This window comes from Falco punctatus, assembly GCF_963210335.1.
Source record: "Falco punctatus genome assembly, chromosome: 1".
Taxonomy (NCBI): Eukaryota; Metazoa; Chordata; class Aves; order Falconiformes; family Falconidae; genus Falco; species Falco punctatus.
Genome location: NC_137580.1, coordinates 52119030 through 52138164, shown reverse-complemented (window position 1 = coordinate 52138164; position 19135 = coordinate 52119030). Strand labels below are relative to the sequence as shown.

The window sequence follows — 19135 nt, the reverse complement described above, 5'->3', positions numbered from 1 at the left end:
CGCCCGCCCCCGCCGGCCTCTGAGCATGCTCCGCCGCCAGGGTCTCCCCGTCCGGGCCGGCAGGCTGCGGGGCTGGCGGGGGCCGCGACGGCACGGGGCGGCGGGGGCGGCCTCCCTGCGGCGCTGCTCTCGCGCCCCCCGACACCGAGTGGGTCCGCAGTTTTTTTCCGCCGCCACCGGGCTTCGCGCAGGTGGAGGGAAGAGCGCGGTCCCACCGCAGGGAACGGGGAAATGCACCTTCCCACCACCCCCACCCCCACCCCCCCTACCATCCCCGGGGCTGTTAGGGACGGGCACGGAGCTCGCCCGACCTCTGGGTGTGGGCCAGCGGGGAGAGTTGTCGTGGGGGGAGCGGGACGGGTTAGGCTTTTCCATAGGGATGGGAAATGCAGCCTAAATGGGGAATTGCTCCAAAGGGTTCTGCTGGACGACAGAGATGCATTACAGGCGAGAAGCACTGCTAACGAAATCGGATTCTCTGTCTTTTCAGCTCTTCTATGGGATGAATCATTCCTCTCGGTGGGGCTCCAGCGCAGCTACAAACGAGTTGCAACCCTGAGCGGTGCAGGTGTGAGGGCTGGGCTCTTAGGCTTGCCATGCACGGGTAGCATGTCTGTGTTTCAGAGAGCATGCTTTAGTGGTTTTTATTCAGAGCGTTACAGATTTAGTTTCTCCAAAACTTGTCTCTTCTTTAAAACCATTGACAGAGATCAAACCCATTCTTGACTCAACAGCCCGCTTTGGCACTAAAAGCGCTGAGAAAGCCGCTCATCAGGAGCCTTCCAGCTGCTTCTCCGGGCAGATGGGGCAGGACAAGGCTCGCTATATGTTGGTGGATCTGCAGTGACATGAAGGGAGATTAAGTGTTAGAGTTACTAAATACAGAGCAATAAATAAACTATGCAACCTTTTAGGCAATTTTCTAAAATTGCCACAGGAGAAACTGGAGCTTTGCTTCAGCTCTCACTTAAGAAATTGGCACTACTTTTCCACGTTTAAGAAGAGTTATATTTAATATTGGAGGGAGAATTTAGGTTTTGTCACCACTGAATTCTAAACAGCATGACTAAAGCTGTGATGCTGAGGCAAGGCAATGTGTTGCTTGCACAAACTCTGCTTCCCTAAGCAATGCCTCCTACAATTTCTATAAACGAAGGACCAAATTGCACGAGTACTTGTGTACGTGCCTGTTGAAGATGCTGGTCCAGAAATGTAAGTATTTTATGTAAAAAAGCAATGATCTGATTTTCTTCTTTTAGCTTATATTCATTGCTTCACCAGTGTAGAGGCGTATGGGTACACACGTGAATACATCAGCACAAACTATATATATAATGTGGTATCTATATGCATGTATGTATTTACATGCATGCAGTCAGCATGCATTAGCTATTTAAATAAACGTATGTGTAGGTATCTGCTTAATAACAATAGTAACCCAATAGTAACGTAGCCTGCCCACAACTCAGCAGCACTGTGAGTGTGCTGGTGGCTTGGTACGAATCGGCACCAGTGCTGGAAGTGAAGACGTAGGGCTGTGGCTGGGAGCAGCGGAGGTGCGCGGGTATGTTACCTCCTACCAGCTCTGCTGTGTGTGGTGGAGTCAGGCAGAGAGGAGGTGTAAGCAGCCAGGGAATATGCTTTAACCCATTGAAACAAAAATTGTCAGAGCTTACTTGTCAGACATCTAAAGAATGAAATTTTGCTATGCTTTCTACAGTACTGTCTGCAATAGGCAGATGCAAAGTAGAGAGGAGTTCCCAAAGTATCTCATTTATCAGCCAAGTGTTGCATTCGGCTGTCTGGCTCCTGCATAACTCAGAATGTAGAGGCTGTAATGTCCTCTCCCACCTATTTCATCTGTAGCAAATGTTCTTGAATTTCAGCTGGTGTGAACCAAAGTTTCTCACCAGAGATTCCTATGGAAAAAGATCTATCATTGAGCTGGGCAAGTTTCATCAGCCAAAGATGCACCTGTACCTAGAGGTGCACTGGTGATACAGTCTTCAATGTTGATCCAACATTTCATGCATGCTCAAAATTTTCTTTCTAGTCACAGGAATGCATTAAGAGATCAGGGAAGATTTTCAATGGTAGTAAAAAAAAATACTGGTTTGTGATGGGGTGGCATATGAGACTAAACCCCCCATGCTAGTAGACTCCAGTGAGCTGGGAAGTGGTCGAGCAGGAGCAGGCAACCAGACAACTGCTTTGGTGCAGCGCTCATACCAGTTTGTTCGTGGTGGCACCACGTCAGAGCAGCAATCGTGTAATCGGGACATTTATGGTATGTTTTAATGTTCCATGCATTGCCATCAACATTTTTTGAGCCTGAGATAAAAACCTTTAACATTTATACATTATTAGCATTGGTTTTTTTACTTTCTGTAGGCAGTTTGCATATAAATCTCATTTTAAGAATAGTCCATTAAAACCACAGCTGTCACTTGCTGAGAGATTTGAGGTGGGGTTTTTTCATCCTGAAATCATCTTTGTAATGGCTTTTGTGCTTTTCCTTCAGAGCTTTGTCTCGTTTTTCTTTTTTTTATTCACCTGTTAAAATTGCACTTCTCTCTCACAGCTGGCAGGTTGGAAATAATGGAATTTAACTGTTATTGCAATGGTTCTGAGTGAAAAAAAAATATCTCTGCAGTTCCTGATTTTAGAAATGCGTGTTTTACTCACTCTTTTCCTTCATTGCCACATATTCTATTTCCATTTCAAAACACACAGACCCACTGTTCTGCTGAATGGTATTTAAAAAATAGACAACACTCAGAAATTCACACATGTTCTCATCTAAGAGATACTTGATGTAAAGACATAAAAAATAATTAATGCCAAAATGAAGTTAAAATATATAGACACAGATGTACTGCTGAGGTTTAGGCTGTAAAAGCAGCCCATCAAAACCTTCCCATTATGGTTAGGCTCCAAAGCAGGCAAGAAGAGGTAGCAGTAGAGGTGGAGGAGGCTGGAAGTCACTGTACAGCAAGCCAGTTTAGCAAAGTAGCTGGATATGTTCCTAGCTGTAGAAGTATGCTCAAGTGGAGCTATATTTAGAAGCATAGTTGAATGTATGCTTAAGGTCCATCAGTTTTACTCACTGAAGCTGAAATGCTTTACTGCACAGATGGACAAAGGTGGGGGTGTATATAGAGCCACGTGAAAACATTGGGGAAGAAAGGGAAAGAACTGGTATCATCGAGGTGTGCAGCAACAGAAAAATCCTTGCAGACTAGGTTGAGTTCTGCTGTTCGTGTTTCAAATAAAAATAAATATGAGCCATTGGAAAAATGATCAGAAAAGCATTACAGTAATCATGTCTGGAAAACTTCCTTAGCCAAGCGAATGACATCAGGAGGGTTAGAAACAGCTGGCGATGTCCTACAGGGGGAAAAGTTTTCTTGACAATAGATGGCTTTTTCAGGTAAGGTCACAAAAACTACAGTGGCTAGAAACTGAACGAATCTATGAGAAATCAGGGTAGAGGTAAGGTGCACATTTATAACAGTGAAGATAGTTAATGGCTGATGCAATTGATTTTGGGTTGTAATAGATTTGCCATCATTTGCAGTCTGAAAACCAAGGCTGAATGCATTTCTTTGAGACTCTGTGCCTTAGCTCATCCCCCAGCTCTGTCTTGGTTCAGATGGTACCGAACAGCATTCTGTAGTCTGCACTGTGGGAAAAGTAATTTTAGATGGTTACAGTTATCCCCTCTGGCCTTAAAATCTATTTAAGTTTTTTGTTGACTTGGGACTGTGATGGATAGTGTTAATTAACCATGTATAACAGAATGAACAGCTCTCCCAGTATCTCTGTTGCTTTTTTCCCTGTAATGAGTGCAATATGGTTCCTACATCAGCAGTTGATCACTCTCTTGGTGAAATCATGACGTAATTAATGCTACCAGAAGAGATTTTCACAAATTTTCCTTTTTTGTTTTTTGTTTATTTTTGTTATTCATACGGAACCTGACTCAATTTAAACCAGTGGTAAAAGATGAAAGATGAATGCTAGCCAACACCAAAAGCAAAGGGAATAGGATTTTTGTAAATATGATTTCCTGGTGGATTGTATCAGTTCATTTTGTGGCTTTTATCTTATAAAATATTATCTTATATTGTTGGATATTCATAATAATATACTGTACATTAGTATCATTATTTTTAATATAGCAAGACCTCATATGATGAAAACTACTAAAGATCAGTGACATTTGAATCAAGATAAAGGAAAAAAACCCCCACCAAACCCTGGTTTATATAATGGTACAATTTGGGTATGTTATTCATATTGTCTGGGGGTGCATGGCTACATCCCAGGTGAACATCTGTCCAGAGAAAATTATCAAGATGAAAAAGGTGATTTAATTTTCTAATACTGAACATTTCAAGACTTTTATTTTGTCTTTTATCAATTATACTACTAAACTCCAATAAAAACCAGGTGGGCTTGATTCCCAAAGAAGCTGCTGTAATTTTGTCTCTGGCTTAAATAGTATAACAATTTGCCCTATGGAGTAATTTGAAAACAAATTTCTTTTTGGTGTTTCGATTTCTCTGTTTCTCTAACCCACGGTATATTAACAGGACCTATGAATTTTATATTGAATGTATAAATTACAGTCTTTATTAGTTAATAATTTTTATTTGAACACTTGCAGTCAACATCATTTATCTTGGGATTTTACCCTGTCTATTACCGTAGTGTGAGATTGTGTTCCACAAAATGAATAGGAAAACTAAATCCTTCATAGAATCAAACAAACAGTAATTTCTGTAATAAAAACAGATGCTGTTGTGAAGTCTTTTAAGTCTGATAGAAGAAGAGGGCTCAGAAGACAAAAGTCAGTGGCTGGGTCTCAGCCTCTCGAGGAACACAGATGATGTCTCATTGAGTTGGACAGTAACTCATCGTTACGCTTCCCTTCTCCCAAAAGGCAGCTGCTGGATGGAAGAGAATGGGATTGGGAGGAGGGACCCTGAAACCTCGGCTGTTCGCTGGCACTGTGCGACAGCTGTATCCTTGCAGGATAGCCTGTTGCAAATGCTTAACAAAAAATTACAATGCAAGGTAATTTTACAAATGTGTCAACAGTTAGAGCTGATAGGTTTTTTGATCTGTATTTTTAAGAATTGTATAGGACCAGGGCTAGATCTTGTAGTTCAGGGTTTTTGAGGGAGAATTCCAGTTTCAAATTTTTAAACACTAGTGGTACAAATGAGCAACTTTGTCACTTTGAGATAACAAGCAGTAAATTACTGCTCTTACTTAGTTCTGCTCTTATTTTTGCCTTAAGTAAGACTTCAAATAAAATGTTCCTTTAGAATCAACAGGTCTCATTTATCTCCACAGCAGAATATCAGCAACAGGGATTAGAAAGTTCTGTATTAAATACCTATTGCAATAATCCATAGGACTGTTAGTGCTAGTAAGAAACACAGAGGAACAGCTGATGAAGACATCAGTCTGCTGACACAAGAGTTGTACTGGAGCCGACAAAGAAAAACTGAAGCGTATTCTTCTGTTCATCTGTGAGACAGCAGCAGCTATTTATTCTGTATTGTGAGTGGCCTTCTGCATGCTGAGCAGCAGCATTTCATCCTACAGTGTGTTTAGATTTGTCATCCTCTTGGTTTCTCCTTCTCCAACACACATAAGGAGGGTCAGAGAAGAAATACGCACATTTTCAAGTGCAGAGATTACCCTGTAATGCCTTTATGACCCCCATTCTTCTGGCTGACACACTGCAAATCAAAGGCGGGGACACAGAGATCAAAAAGCATGTGCTCCAATAAATCAAGGCAAATACCCCAAATTCTGCAAAAAGTCATAACCACAGTGGACTGGCGCAGTGTGCAGCCTTGGAACAAAAAACACCTTTAAAAAGGAAGGAGACGGACCTCGACAGCATCGTATGGAGCAGACCCAGGATCTGATCAGTCCTGGTGAACTGGTCTGCCTGGAGTTCATTTGGGGAATGGCACAGCTCTGCAGCTCTCTCAGGAAAGCCTTATGTTGAAAGTCACAGTGAGACCTAAGCAGTGGCCACGATACTCAGCGGGAGCCAGCAGTTTGCCCCAGTGATCCTTGCGCTGGTAAACCAATAACTCTATCCAGTGAGATTTTCTGCATATCATTGTGGCAGGCTTGGTCAACCAAAAGACTCATATATACTAACTTTCAAAATATGTTAAAAGACTGATTTTGCCTTGAGTATTCGGCAGAGGAAGCTGTACACAGGGCAGTCTTCATGAAACATGGAATGTGTATTGATCTGAGACCGAAAGAATTGCTGTAGGGAGCAGTGGGTTCCCAAATGTCAGAGCAGAAAACAAAGCCAAGGGCAGAAACTATCAACTGTAATATTGTCTACCTGCTTTCATCAAAGAAAATATTGCAGATCAAATTACCTGATATTTGTCAATTGTTTGTTGCACGTAGGCTGTACTGATTGCATTAATTACCTGCAATAATGATACCCAGCTCTGGATCTGAATTTTAATTTTAGAATTATTTGCAACTACTTATTGTTGCTGCCGTGGCCTTTATAGTTAAAAATAACTAGCTAATGCAATTACTTTTAGTACTATTGACCAAGATTTGCGGCCTGAAGAGGGACAGGCTATTTTTTTTTGGCTGTAGCTCAATCCAAACATAAAAGATAATCATGAGAATTATAGTTGCACAAAACTTTTGTTTCTGCTTTGACAGCGTATGAGGTAGTTTCCTTCTTTGGGTGTTCAATCTATTAATTATGCCCAGCTACTTTATGTTGTCTCAGTGTCAGGGTCCCACTTGGCAGTGTGCAGGCTAGCTTGCCCTTGGCAGGTCTTACCTGGACTGGGTGGCCACAGCTCACGGGTTCAGTGCCAGTGCCGCATCTACATGCAGAGCTGACGTGAAATGCAGGCACAGTCACCTCTTAATGCCGTGAAGTTTGAATTCTGGACTCTTACTGCACTGGGAAGGTTTGGAGAGAAGATACTGTAATGCTTGGAAAAGAGCTCAAGAATGCTTTCAAAAGTATGTCTAGTGTTCCGTCTTATTGAAGTATTTCTTGGCAATGAAGCTATTTGATTCGAGCAGGCAGTGGTGGAAAATCCCACTTGGGGAGCACTGCGGGAGTGCTCCTCATACCTGGGCAAAGAGCAAGAGGAGACACGAGGAAAGGGGTTCATGTAGCCAGCTACCATTAAGACATTGGTACAAACCTATTGCTTACTACCTCATAGCTGTCAGATGCCGCCTTCCTACAAAGGTCATTGCCTGTTAGGGATAAAATTACTAAATTCAGAAGATAATGGACTCAAGACTGAACCAAATACCAAGTTTAGATTTAGCCTTAGATATCTAACTAATTATTTCCATGCATTTCTAAAAGCATCCTGATCTTCAGTTAAGCCTGGTAAATATTTGATTGCAGAATAAATTAGAATAAAGTAGGTACAACATCTGTGATAATCCTGATTGTGTGGTGTCATGGCTTAACCCCAGCTGGCAGCTCAGCCCCACGCAGCAGCTTGCTCACTCCCCCCTGGTGGGGTTGGGGAAAGAATTGGAAGGGTAAAAGTGAGAAAACTTGTGAGTTGAGATAAAGACAGTTTGATAGGTAAAGTAAAAGCCACACGTGCAAGCAAAGCAAAGCAAGGGATTCATTCACTCCTTCCCATGGGCAGACAGGTTCAGCCACCCCCAGGAGAGCAGGGCTCCAGCACGGGTAATGGTTACCTGGGAAGACAAACACCATCGCTCCAAACGTCTCCCCCCTTCCTTCTTCTTCCCCCAGCTTTATATGCTGGGTATGATGCCATACGGTGTGGAATACCCCTTTGGTCAGTTGGGGTCATCTGTCCTATCTGTGTCCCCTCCCAATTACTTGTGTACCCTCAGCTCACTGGTGGGGTGGCGTGAGGAGCAGAAATGTCCCTGACTCTGTGTCAGCACTGCTCAGCAGTAGCTGAAACATCCCTGTGCTATCAACCCTGTTTCCAGTAGAAATCCAAACCAGCCCCATACTAGCTACTGTGAAGAGAATTAACTCTACCCCAGCCAAAACCAGCACATGTGGATGAGAGCTGTTCCTGCATCTGCTTTGATTTTAAAATGCTGATGTGGCTCCCTGGGGATCTATGCATGCTTTTCACAAACTGGCTTTTAATTCCAGATATGTTGCAGTGACATTCAAGCAAATATTTACTGGAAAATATGCAAGAAGCACCCAATGCTTGTGCAAGTTTTGATAGAAAATGTCATGTAAAGATAAAAAATTGTGTTTGTTGCAAGTGAAGGAGAGAGAGATGGCAACTGGTTTCCCTGCCATTTCTTGTTCTTTCACCTGCTCTTTCCCAAATTTTCACCTAATGCATCCATCTTTATTTGGTAACATGTTCTTTGGCCTGAATTGTTGTCCATTTGCTTCTGGTGAGAACTAGAAAATGTGTTGGTGGAGATTTTACCAAGGGACATATTTATAGGGCTGAAACTTGGTTTTCTTCTAGGTGAAGAATAGTAGCAGAGGAAGGCAGGAGACATTGCCATAGAGAATTGCAAGTTTTGCTTTAAACCTCAGCCAAGTGAATATTATGAGACATAACACACCATCTAATAAAAAAGAAAAAAATACTCTAAACATTAACTATTGACATTAAAGTGAGATTTCCCACTATCATCAGCTTCAAGATCAAATTCATCCCTTAAAGCTAATAGATCAAACTGTTTTTTTAAGGTTGTCATTAACAATTGCAGCTGCTTCAATTCTGTTTAAATCCAAATCTCATTTTATTCAGGCATGCACAGAATGAGGCCAAATCCTTGGGGACAAGAGTTCCCAGGGAATAAGTGATCCACTGAGCCAGCTATACATACATCATCTCTAATCAGACAGAGCAAGGTAGAAGAATTAAAAAAATTAGTGTTTGTATTAAAATCTTGAAGTTTGTGGATATTTTTTATTTCATGGGTTTTAGGTGGCATTTAATGAGTGTGCCTTTGCTTTTCCTAATACATCATATAGAAGATATGGTCAGTGGTGTCCACAGACTCATTTTTCAAGATCCAGAAATGAATCATTTAAGGGTCTTTGTACATTAGTACATGCAAAACTCATATCTCCATTCTGCTTGTTTTGTGTACTGTCAGGTCATATAGAGAATAAATAACATCCAAGTAGCATTCATTCATTTTGCCAGGCTGCTTTCCAACCTGCCTTACTAAAACTTCAACAGGGCCATCACAGACGTACTCGGATACAAGTAAAGAAGTGGTGTTAACTGTTAAAAAGAAAGCAAAGCATCAATTGTAAACCCACAGTCTAGTAGTGTCCAGAAACCACACCTTAGAGAAAGCTCTGAATAACTACCCTTTAAAAAAGCCTTTTTCCCTTTGCTCTTGCAAATGTGATTTCTGAACATTTCTTAATCTTATTAAGTGATAAATTAAATTAAAACTCATATTGGCTACACAAAACATTGTCATCAAATTCACAAGTAAATTACCCTGGTCACATTATTATAATGATTGAGATTTGCACTTCATTTTCAGCTAGAACCAACTCCAGGGAACAACAAAGCCTACAGCTTAATCTTTCACTTTCTATTAAATCAAATCTTGCTTTGTCCAGAGCCTTTGCAGAAAAGGCAGAATAACCCAAGCCAAATATACTATGTGCCCCTACTTAGGAAAGAACAGATTAGATTTTGAAGGATTTATTACATGCTGCTCAATAGAACAGACAGATTTGAAAAAAAAAAAAATGAACTAATTACCTTCATAAGGACCTTAAATTCCCTACTCAGTGGAAAGAAGCATGTACTTAAATTACTTTGATAATTTCCTTCTCTGCTGTTCTCTGGAGCCATCTACTTCTCTGCACTGATATAGCCCACTCAAAGTCTGTGGACCACAAGTAGGCCACACAGCACAGGAATATTTCCAAAATTATCAAATTGGAAATTGTTTTAGAAGTGATTAAAAGAGGAAATTCAAAGTATTAAGAAAAACTAGTAAAAGGAATTCAGTTCTTTTTGAAAGACTCAAGCATGACTCCTCCAACTTCTTCCATCCCAGAGTTAGTGTTAATGACACTAAAAAACACTTGGAAAAATCGATGGTCATGCAAGTTTTACTCTTCAGGCAAATACCTGAGGTGTGTAGGAATCTTTTTGCACCTTAGCAGCCTTTATTCCTGTACATATATGAGTTTAAATGCTACCAAACATATATTATTGAATAAATAAAATTATTTAGGGAGGAAGGGAGGGAGTGGAAGAGTCTTACAGAAGGATATGATGAGTATCAGAGAATAGCTTTTTGATTAAGATTATGCAGCAAAAATCCAGAATCCTTTATGTATCAAGTGCATTTTGGAGTTGACTAAAGACATACCCTTAAAAAATGTATCTCTTTTAAGTAATATTAAATTGGGCTTAAAGGTGTTCCCAAGAGATCTCAAAGTAGACAAACTGTCCCTTAGAGGCACTTCAGGAACATAACAGTGAGCAGCTGATGGACTCTCTTGGGTAAGCTGGCTCTCCTGCCTCCTGTCGCATGCTTGAGCACATAGGTAGGCAGAAACAGGGTAACTTCATGCTATTTCTTGTATTTTAAAACCTGTGATAAATTAGTGTTGTTGATATATGCTAGAGAAAAATAAAAAAAGAGAAGTCTGAAAGCAGTTGTTTGAGAAAGCCCAGGTTTAGCTTTGATCAGAAAGCTAGAGGACACACTACGTTAAACAATCTGATCACTGTTCCTGGCCCAAAAATCTATGTTTCTAAAAAATCTGTTTCTAAAATTTTCAGAACTTCATGACTCACCGTTGCTTCAAGAGTAGTTAAACTTAAGACTATAAAATATTCTGCATTTGGATGGAACAATATTTTTTGAGAGAATGCCTGTCGTGAAAACCTCTTAAGCTTCTCAGGCCAAAATCAAGTCTCTGGTCCTGGAACGGAGCTTTTAAGTCAGCAGGGTTTCATCAGTGCAGCTCAGAATAAAATCTGCCCATTAGCACATTTAAAGCATTTGCTCACTGCCAGAGTGCTGCCTTAATACACTTTGCTGAATAAACTTCAATTTCAGCACTCAAAATCAATTTAATATTGTGGGCAAATGTAATTATTTCAATAGTAATGTTAAGAAATAGAAAGGGCTATGTGATTGCAGATGAAATATAACTAAATAAGGATGTTGGCTATTTTTGAAACTTTCAAATGTGTGCTACGTGTTTGTAGTAGAGCATATGGCCCCTTCTGGGCCCTAGGGATCAGCTAGCTCTGCTTTTGTTGAACACAAATGCTGGGAATTAGCTAAAGAGCACCAGTTCTAGCTGAAGACATGAGACCCATCCCGCAGAAACAGAGGAATAAGAGACAGGCTTCCTCTAGCCACTTTTATAGGCACTTAAAAGATGAAGTGGGATTTGTGGGCTTACCTAGAGAAATGATTCTTTTCTGATACCAGAATTAGCTGCAGACTTGGTCCAAAAGTTGATTTGGAAGGAAAATTAAAGCTTTATTTGACTATCTGGATGGCCCTGTTTCCTCTACTTTAAATGGAACCAGTCTGGGAGACAACCTAGTGAAGTGGTTAGAGCCAGTATTTGCATGGAAGTAGGTGGTATCAAGCTAGTCTGTTCAAGGGAAAAAGATAGAAAAGGTTAGTCTAGAATTAATGTAAGAACTAATAGAGATATGGTAAAAGAGTATGACAAGCAGCCCTAGAGAAAGGCAGAGATTACAGCAATGTGATCAGATGGCGACTCTTCCAAAAAACACTTAAAATAGAACTGGAATTGCTCTGCAGGAACACAGGAGTTCTCACAATCAGCCTCCCTGGTGGTTCATCTAATTCAGGCTTCACCTGAGACTTCACATGAAAGTTGCTTTACTTGATCTGGGGTTTTCAACAGGTAAAGAAGGCAGCAAAAATCCCTAGGTGGGTTATGGCTGTGTGTACCACAAAACAGAACAGATTAATTATCATGTGAACGAACTCCTGGAATCGGGTCATTTATGGAATGGTCTGTGTTTGCCATCTAGTGGTACAAAGCCAAAATTTTTGATCTGATGCGTGAGAGCAGACAAGGCAGTGGAAACCTGAATTGGAAGCAGACCTCTCCTCTGCAGAAATATGACAGCTTTCAGGCAGATGGTGTCTTTTAGGAACTGGGGGCAGAAATTTTGCAGCCCTTGAGTCACCAGACTTAGGAATAGACCATTAATGAGTTAGTAAGGGTTATCCAATAATTGGTCACTTCTTTTTAGTATTCTGATCATTGCTCCAGTCTTTCCATCTTACAGGTGCAGATTCTAACAATATTCAGGCACACAACTTTTCACTGCTTTCTGCGAGAATGCAGGCAACTAAATATCCTAGGGATTTGAGATTATGTTCTACCGGTTGGTAATCCACACTTATAAATCTCTCAGTCAAGGGCCCTCCACATTTCTAGAGGCATCAGCTATGCTTTACAGCATCCATGTATGAAGACACATCTTCCAACAAGGAGACCAAACTACAAAGAAATCAGCAGCTCATAAAAAAAATGTACAGGGAATATATACCATTCTGGCAACAGAATGTATATAGCTAAAAATAAGCAGTAAGACTGGTTTCCTCTCTTAAAATATTACAAGGATGTATGAATTAAGTAAAAGGATTAGCTTTATTTCTCAGTTATGTCATACAGTAAATACAAGATGATATTTCATTAATTGAAATATATTTTATCAGAGGAAATTATAAACAGCACGTATTACTAACCATTTGTATTACTTACCTGGATTTCTTGCTATATAGTTAGAGAAAATAATAATAATACGTTGATATTTTATCAGTATTCAGGAAGTTTACAATAATTCCCACATCCCAACTTAACAGCAAATGTTTTCAGGTTTTACTGCAAAAACATAGCTAGGAATTCAGAGCTGGAGCTTTCATAATATCTCTGTGATTCAGGAATATTGCTCAGTTTAGCTATTCCTGAGATTTTCCCTCCTATGTCATACAGATTTTTTTAAAAACCCTTTCACAAGCCACAATGAATGAAAACAAAGCAATACAAATTATATAGAGGACAAATCTCACGTGACTAAAACAAAGATTAATGAGATCGAATTTACTTTGCTATGTAATGGTAATCATATTAACCCTAATATGATTCTGAAAAGTGTACCTATACATAACACCACATATATAACAAAATATGTGGAAGAATATTTTTTTTTAATTACATGCTATTAACTATGGTCCCTTTTTAAAAGAAATACTACTGAATCTTCTATTTATTGAGCAGCAGCTGTTGCTACCTGTGCTCATTCATTCATCCACTCATTCAAGTGATATTTATTTAATTAATTATTCAATCAATTGTTCACCAAGGGACCCTATATGATCTATGTTTTACAATTGACCTCAAAGAGTGAGGCAGCTGAATGCATACGATAGAAAATAGAAAAAGGCATCGCAAGGTTCACAACAATTATCCAAGGTTCAAAGCCAAAAACTATTTCTTCTAGTCCATTGTCATATTCCGGGCGGCACCCGAATGCCGGTGGTATCCACAACTGCAAGGAAAGAACACAAGGCCAATATAAATCACCAGCAATATGAGTCACTAGCCCTTAAGGACTGCGACCCCACCAAACTGCAAATTGGTTTCAGAAATTCTTAAGAAAATCCTCCCTGTTGCTGTTGGGTCACACTGGTGGAAGAGGGTTTCAGCTTCCACTGCTGTTACAGTTTTTGTACTGTGACTAAAACAAGCCTAGACTCCCAGATTCCACGAATAGACTTTGTTCCCCAAAGGCATATTCGCTTATTCTTCCAGAAGAAGAAAAATTTACCTGCTACTGTAGAACCATGTACTTTTAATACACTTATCAGGCTTGAAAGGTTGGGAGGCTTTTGAGTATTAACTTGTGAATTATGTTCTAATGTCTTACCGAAAGGTTGCAGAGGAATAAAAATGCAGCGATGTTCTTCAGAATTCTCCTCTTGTTGTTAGTAACTGAGCTTCTACTATAAAATGAGATATCTGAGGCCAAATGTGTGACCAAACTATTTTCCTGACTCGTTTCTTCTTTGGCACCACCACCACCATTTTCTCTCCTACAGATAGTGCCCTTGAACAGACAGGGTACCTCCCCGTCCTCACCAGCAGCTCTGCCATTGTAAATCTCTTTGTACGAGGGGGTAAGTGATAAAGTGCTCCCTCGAGATATAGTCACTATTCGAAGAGTTTTAATATCATCGTTCACCTTTTCCTGCTCACGATGTATGGATTCAATGATGAAGAGGTTCTGAATGTACTTCTCAATTATAACGAGGACGGAGTAGGGCAGGTTATACCATGTGTATTTGGGGTGAGCCTGGGCACAGATAATGGCAAGGATCGATCCCCAGGAAAGAAGCCAGGACCCCGCAGCTGTGCCCACCAGCAGCTCCGCATCAAGTTTTCGAGCAGGATTTTTTGAATTATCCAATGATCTGTCTTCCAGTCTGTAGATGAAAAGGGCAACGATTCCAGCTGTACACATGAGAGCCAACACGAAGATAGCATGCAAGTAAAACATAGTGAGTGCTAACTCACTCTTGATTTTTGAACGTCCAATCTGAATTAAATAAACAACAACAATAGCTATTGTGCTAGTTAACACAATTAGTCCAAAAATCATTCCAACAGTTATGCCATGGAATTTGAATGGAGTTTTGTGTTGCTGGTGGTGCTCAACTTTGCGGCCAATATTCTTCCACAGGACATAGAGCATCGTGGATGCTAGGATATGGTACTCTATATTGAAGGGATATAGGTAATATATTCCTTGAGAAAATATCGAGCAGAGAGTTGTTGTTGTGCAATTGCATTGAGGTGCATGATCATCTAAAACTAAAGGAGAGGGAGAGATAAGTTATGCGCACTATAAAGATTTCTTATTTAGTAAAACGAAAATTAAGTAACAAAATGTAAGAGGTAAGATTTCAGTCAAACAACACATCACACCACCCAGTTAGCAACCTAAAAAAAGGTCTCGCCCTTAAAGTCATTAACCTAACAAAGTTTTTGCATGTTCCCTGAAGTATGATCTCTGACTTCACTGCTCAGCCACTGAGCAATAATCACATTGTGGCACTGAACTTAAGCAGTCTTGGTAAAAATACCTTTTTATAACATGAAAATCTAGATCCCAAGGGCTTTGAGTCCTCAGCCCTTTGGCTTAGAAGGCTTTTATAGAAGCCCAGGGATCTGTGGATCAGATCAAGAACAAGCTTAACAAGGAAAGAGCTCAGTTCTGCTGTCATTTTTCTCAGTGATTTACATGGTTCCTAGTATCAAAACCACTTTATTAAGAAGATTTTTATGCCTAGGAAAGAGATGAAGTAAACCACAGATACTTTCACTCAATGCCCCAGTATAGTTTTAAAATTAAAAAAAAAAATTAAAAATCAATCTTCTGGTTTTGAGAGGCGCCTATGAAATCATTACCTCTCTGTTGTGAAGATACCTCCATTGTAAACCCCTATGGCAAAATAAACAATTGATAGTATTTGTAAAATATATTTAATGTGCATTTATAACCTAAGCAAATAATGGCAGAAATCAGAAATTTCCACAGTGGTAGAAAAAAAAAGATACCTATTTGCACAATGCATTTATTTAGAAGTATATAAACATACATGCTGAAGAGCACATTTTTACACACTGATTTGAGATTTGTGCCTGGAAGATTTTCTTTTGTTTTCTATAATTTTAGAAAAGAAGAGGAGAGGACAAAGTTGGTATTGTTTTTTCTCAACCACACACTGTTAAGAGACAGAAAAAAAATTCCTTTTGCAGTTTGGATTGTATGTTAATGCCAAACTTGTCTTTGAGATCACTACTTTACTCCCCCTTGTTTCAGATGCTATTTCTGACTGTTCATAATTGTGTAACAATTCTGGCAGCAGAACAATAGGAAACAATATAAAGAAACCGCTTCTATTTAACAAGTAGAAATGTCAAAAAGAGCCACTAACTTGTGATTTGCCTGCTCTCTACTAATGCTCCGTGATTACAAAATCTCTGAAATACTAATTCAGCTACTTGATTATTAATGGAAACTAGATAGTTTCAATTAGATACATATAAAGGGTAACAACTGCAAATAGATGTAAAATTGTGGCCATAATTCTAGACAGTTATACTGAAAATACTATTTTACAGATTTTAAAATTTAGGTTTTGCTTATATGTGAACTTTGGCAGGAATTATTAAAAATGCCTAAAATTTTTCAATTTACACAGACTATAAATAGGCAAAAACCAAATTACTTCAGGATTTGTCTTAGTAGAGGCAAAATCGGGTGGTTTTAGGATAGGGGCGCTATTGAATTCACTGGGTGGGAAAACATACATTTTCCTCTTCAAAAGCTGTCTGTCTTGTCCTGTGTGAACACAATCAACATTTATCAGCTGTACCAATAAATTTTCATGGGAAGAAAATTACTTACAGCTGCTGAGAACTTTTATTTCCTCTTTAAAGTTAACCACTCCTAATTTCCCCATGCTTCAGTGGTGTTTGGAAGTGGAAGGCATCCCCAGCAGTTTTATAGAATCACAGAATCATAGAATCCTAGAATGATTTGGGTTAGAAGGGAACCTAAAGATGATCTGGTTCCACCACCCTGCCATGGGCAGGGACACTTCTCATAGACCAGGTTGCTCAAAGCCCCATCCAACCTGGCCTTGAACACTGCCAGGGATGGGGCATCCACAGCTGCTCCGGGCAACCTGTGCCAGTGCCTCACCACCCTCACAGTAAAGCATTTCCTCCTAATAACTCCCTTATACTCGATGTTTGTTGACTACAACTTGCATCATCTTACCAATAGATAAAACGGTTCATTAAAAAAAGAACACCTAGAACAAAATACTTATCTTGTAAAGCAGCACTAATGGATAACCCCTTATCCCTCAGAGCCATCCCGGTGAATCTCATAGGACCACACACCACATGTAACCACTCTCCTGGGAAGGATTTGCAGGATTATCCATGCTTGTTTTTCTAGAAATAACTTAGTAAATAGCAAACTCTGGTTTTAAAACTGCTACGTTCAATTTACTAATAAAGGGGTTCCTCAGTGATGTTATTCCTCAAAATAGATGTTTGTAAAAATCTGTTTGTTTGTGAACTCAGAAGGAAAAAACAACAGCCTGGATCACATATATGATAATGATTACATAACATTTTAGTTATAGATCGGAACTCTGTATCAGCTCACTATACTTGCCTGGGAATTACTATGCTGACATAGTCATGAATGACCAAGCTCCATTCTACAGTGACGCAGTATTTTGTATGACATGTCTAAGAGCAGGAATTCCAAAATGTCCCAACCCTTTTGCTTACCTATTGTTATGTTCCCAAAACCAAGAGTGATCAGTCTTTCCTTATGTTCATTCAGTTGATGTTTTGACTCTGTTAACACACCATTTGTCCACAGGAGTAAATTTGTGAACACAGAATGGATAACCCCAAACCTACAAAATAAGATAATTATTGAAGGAATCTGCACAGAGTATACTTCCATAGATATTAAATAAAATGGATTAACTTTCTGTAGACAAGCTAAATGGCACTATGAAAAAAGCAACATAACCCATCTTTAAAAGATGTTCCGCAGTGGAGCACAATGAATGTTAGACTTCCAAAATTTTACAGAAACATAATGGCTTAATGTATTAAACCATTAACAGGACACTGTTATTATTTGTTATGCTGTCTTATGTGACAGGTTTTATTCTTTGGTTTGGGCTGGACAAGCCTCATGTTAATTACAGTGATTGAACTGTCTGAAGAGGGTTAATTGTTTAGCAAACCGCATTTCACAGCCTGCTGTGGTGCTCCTTTGTACTCACTGTGGCTGGTCTTACTTCACAGATACCACCACTTTCTCTAATTTCTAGCCCATGCATTTTTGTCTCCTGGAGAGAGCTGAAGCTAAAAGAGGGCTTTATTCCATTCAAAGAACTAGTACAGTGAGGGTAGATCTCCATGCATTTTTGAGACTCCTGGTCTCTGACAACCCATTTCAGACATGGTGAAACAGAATGGCATTGGAGAAAAAAGTGGGTTAATGGTTCATAATTTCCTAATAAAATCCATGCAATAATTGTTTTTTGCCCAGCACTCTCCTCTTTGTAGAAGGCCATGGTATCTCTTTCCTAGGCACAATCCTTTCACCTATCATTCTGCCAGGTGTTATTCTCCTGCACCCAAGACCAATAATGTTCCTTTACCAAGGAACAGTTATTACTGCACTGTTCTCAGTGACAAACTTGCAGTTAGGGATTTTTAAAATATACTTATGGACAGAGTTGATTTCACCAGTTGACAATGCAAAGCCTTCTGTGATCACTCTCCTCACTGGCATGGGGCTTGGACACTTACCCAAGAGAGCAGAACAAATGGAGAACCTTCACCACAGATGACATTTCTGATTAAATTTATTTTACTTCCTAACAGAAACTGGTCAGCTCATTGATAATTTGAAAGAAGTATTTTTAAAAATTACCATATTTGCTTCTATATACAGATAGATCTACTTTCTCACAAAACCAAAAAATATATCAGAGCTGGCTCTGCTGCCTCAAAGGCTAGTCCTCAGTTCTATAAGAAACATGTGTATTCAGCTGTTTCAGAGGACAGACACATCAGTTACCCCACGAGAACCAAGTTCTGGTGTCAGAAACATGCACAACCCTTACTGAGTCAGTTACACAGGATACCCACAGGGAGGTTGTGTTTCCCAGTCCATTTGCACAGCTGCATCTACCACAGCTGGGTGGTACGGCTGACACACCTGTGGGACGGGCTGCCATCCAAAGGGACCTGGACAAGCTGGAGAAGTGGGCCCATGTGAGCCTCATGAGGTTCAATAAGGCCAAGCACAAGGTCCTGCACCTGGGATGGGGCAACTCTCAGTATCAGTACAGGCTGGGGGATGAAGGGGTTGGGAGCAGCCCTGGGGAGAAGGACTTGGGGGTGCTGGTAGATGAAAAGCTGGACGTGAGCCAGCAATCTGCACTCACAGCCCAGAAAGCCAACTGTATCCTGGGCTGCATCAACAGAAGCGTGGCCAGCAGGTCC

At 40.0% G+C, this 19135-nt stretch overlaps 1 protein-coding gene across 1 annotated transcript in view; it reads right to left on the bottom strand.

Moving 5' to 3' along the window:
* Window positions 1–2: 2 nt before the first annotated feature.
* The window catches only part of OTOP1 (otopetrin 1), a 32819-nt gene continuing 13686 nt past the window's right edge, over window positions 3–19135 (bottom strand). The window contains exons 4-6 of the mRNA XM_080381660.1: window positions 17396–17526; window positions 13953–14896; window positions 3–13574 (exon numbers count right to left, since the gene is read on the bottom strand). Coding sequence (XP_080237786.1) covers window positions 13404–13574; window positions 13953–14896; window positions 17396–17526 — 1246 coding nt within the window. The 3' untranslated portion in view covers window positions 3–13403. The remainder of the gene's footprint in view (window positions 13575–13952; window positions 14897–17395; window positions 17527–19135) is intronic.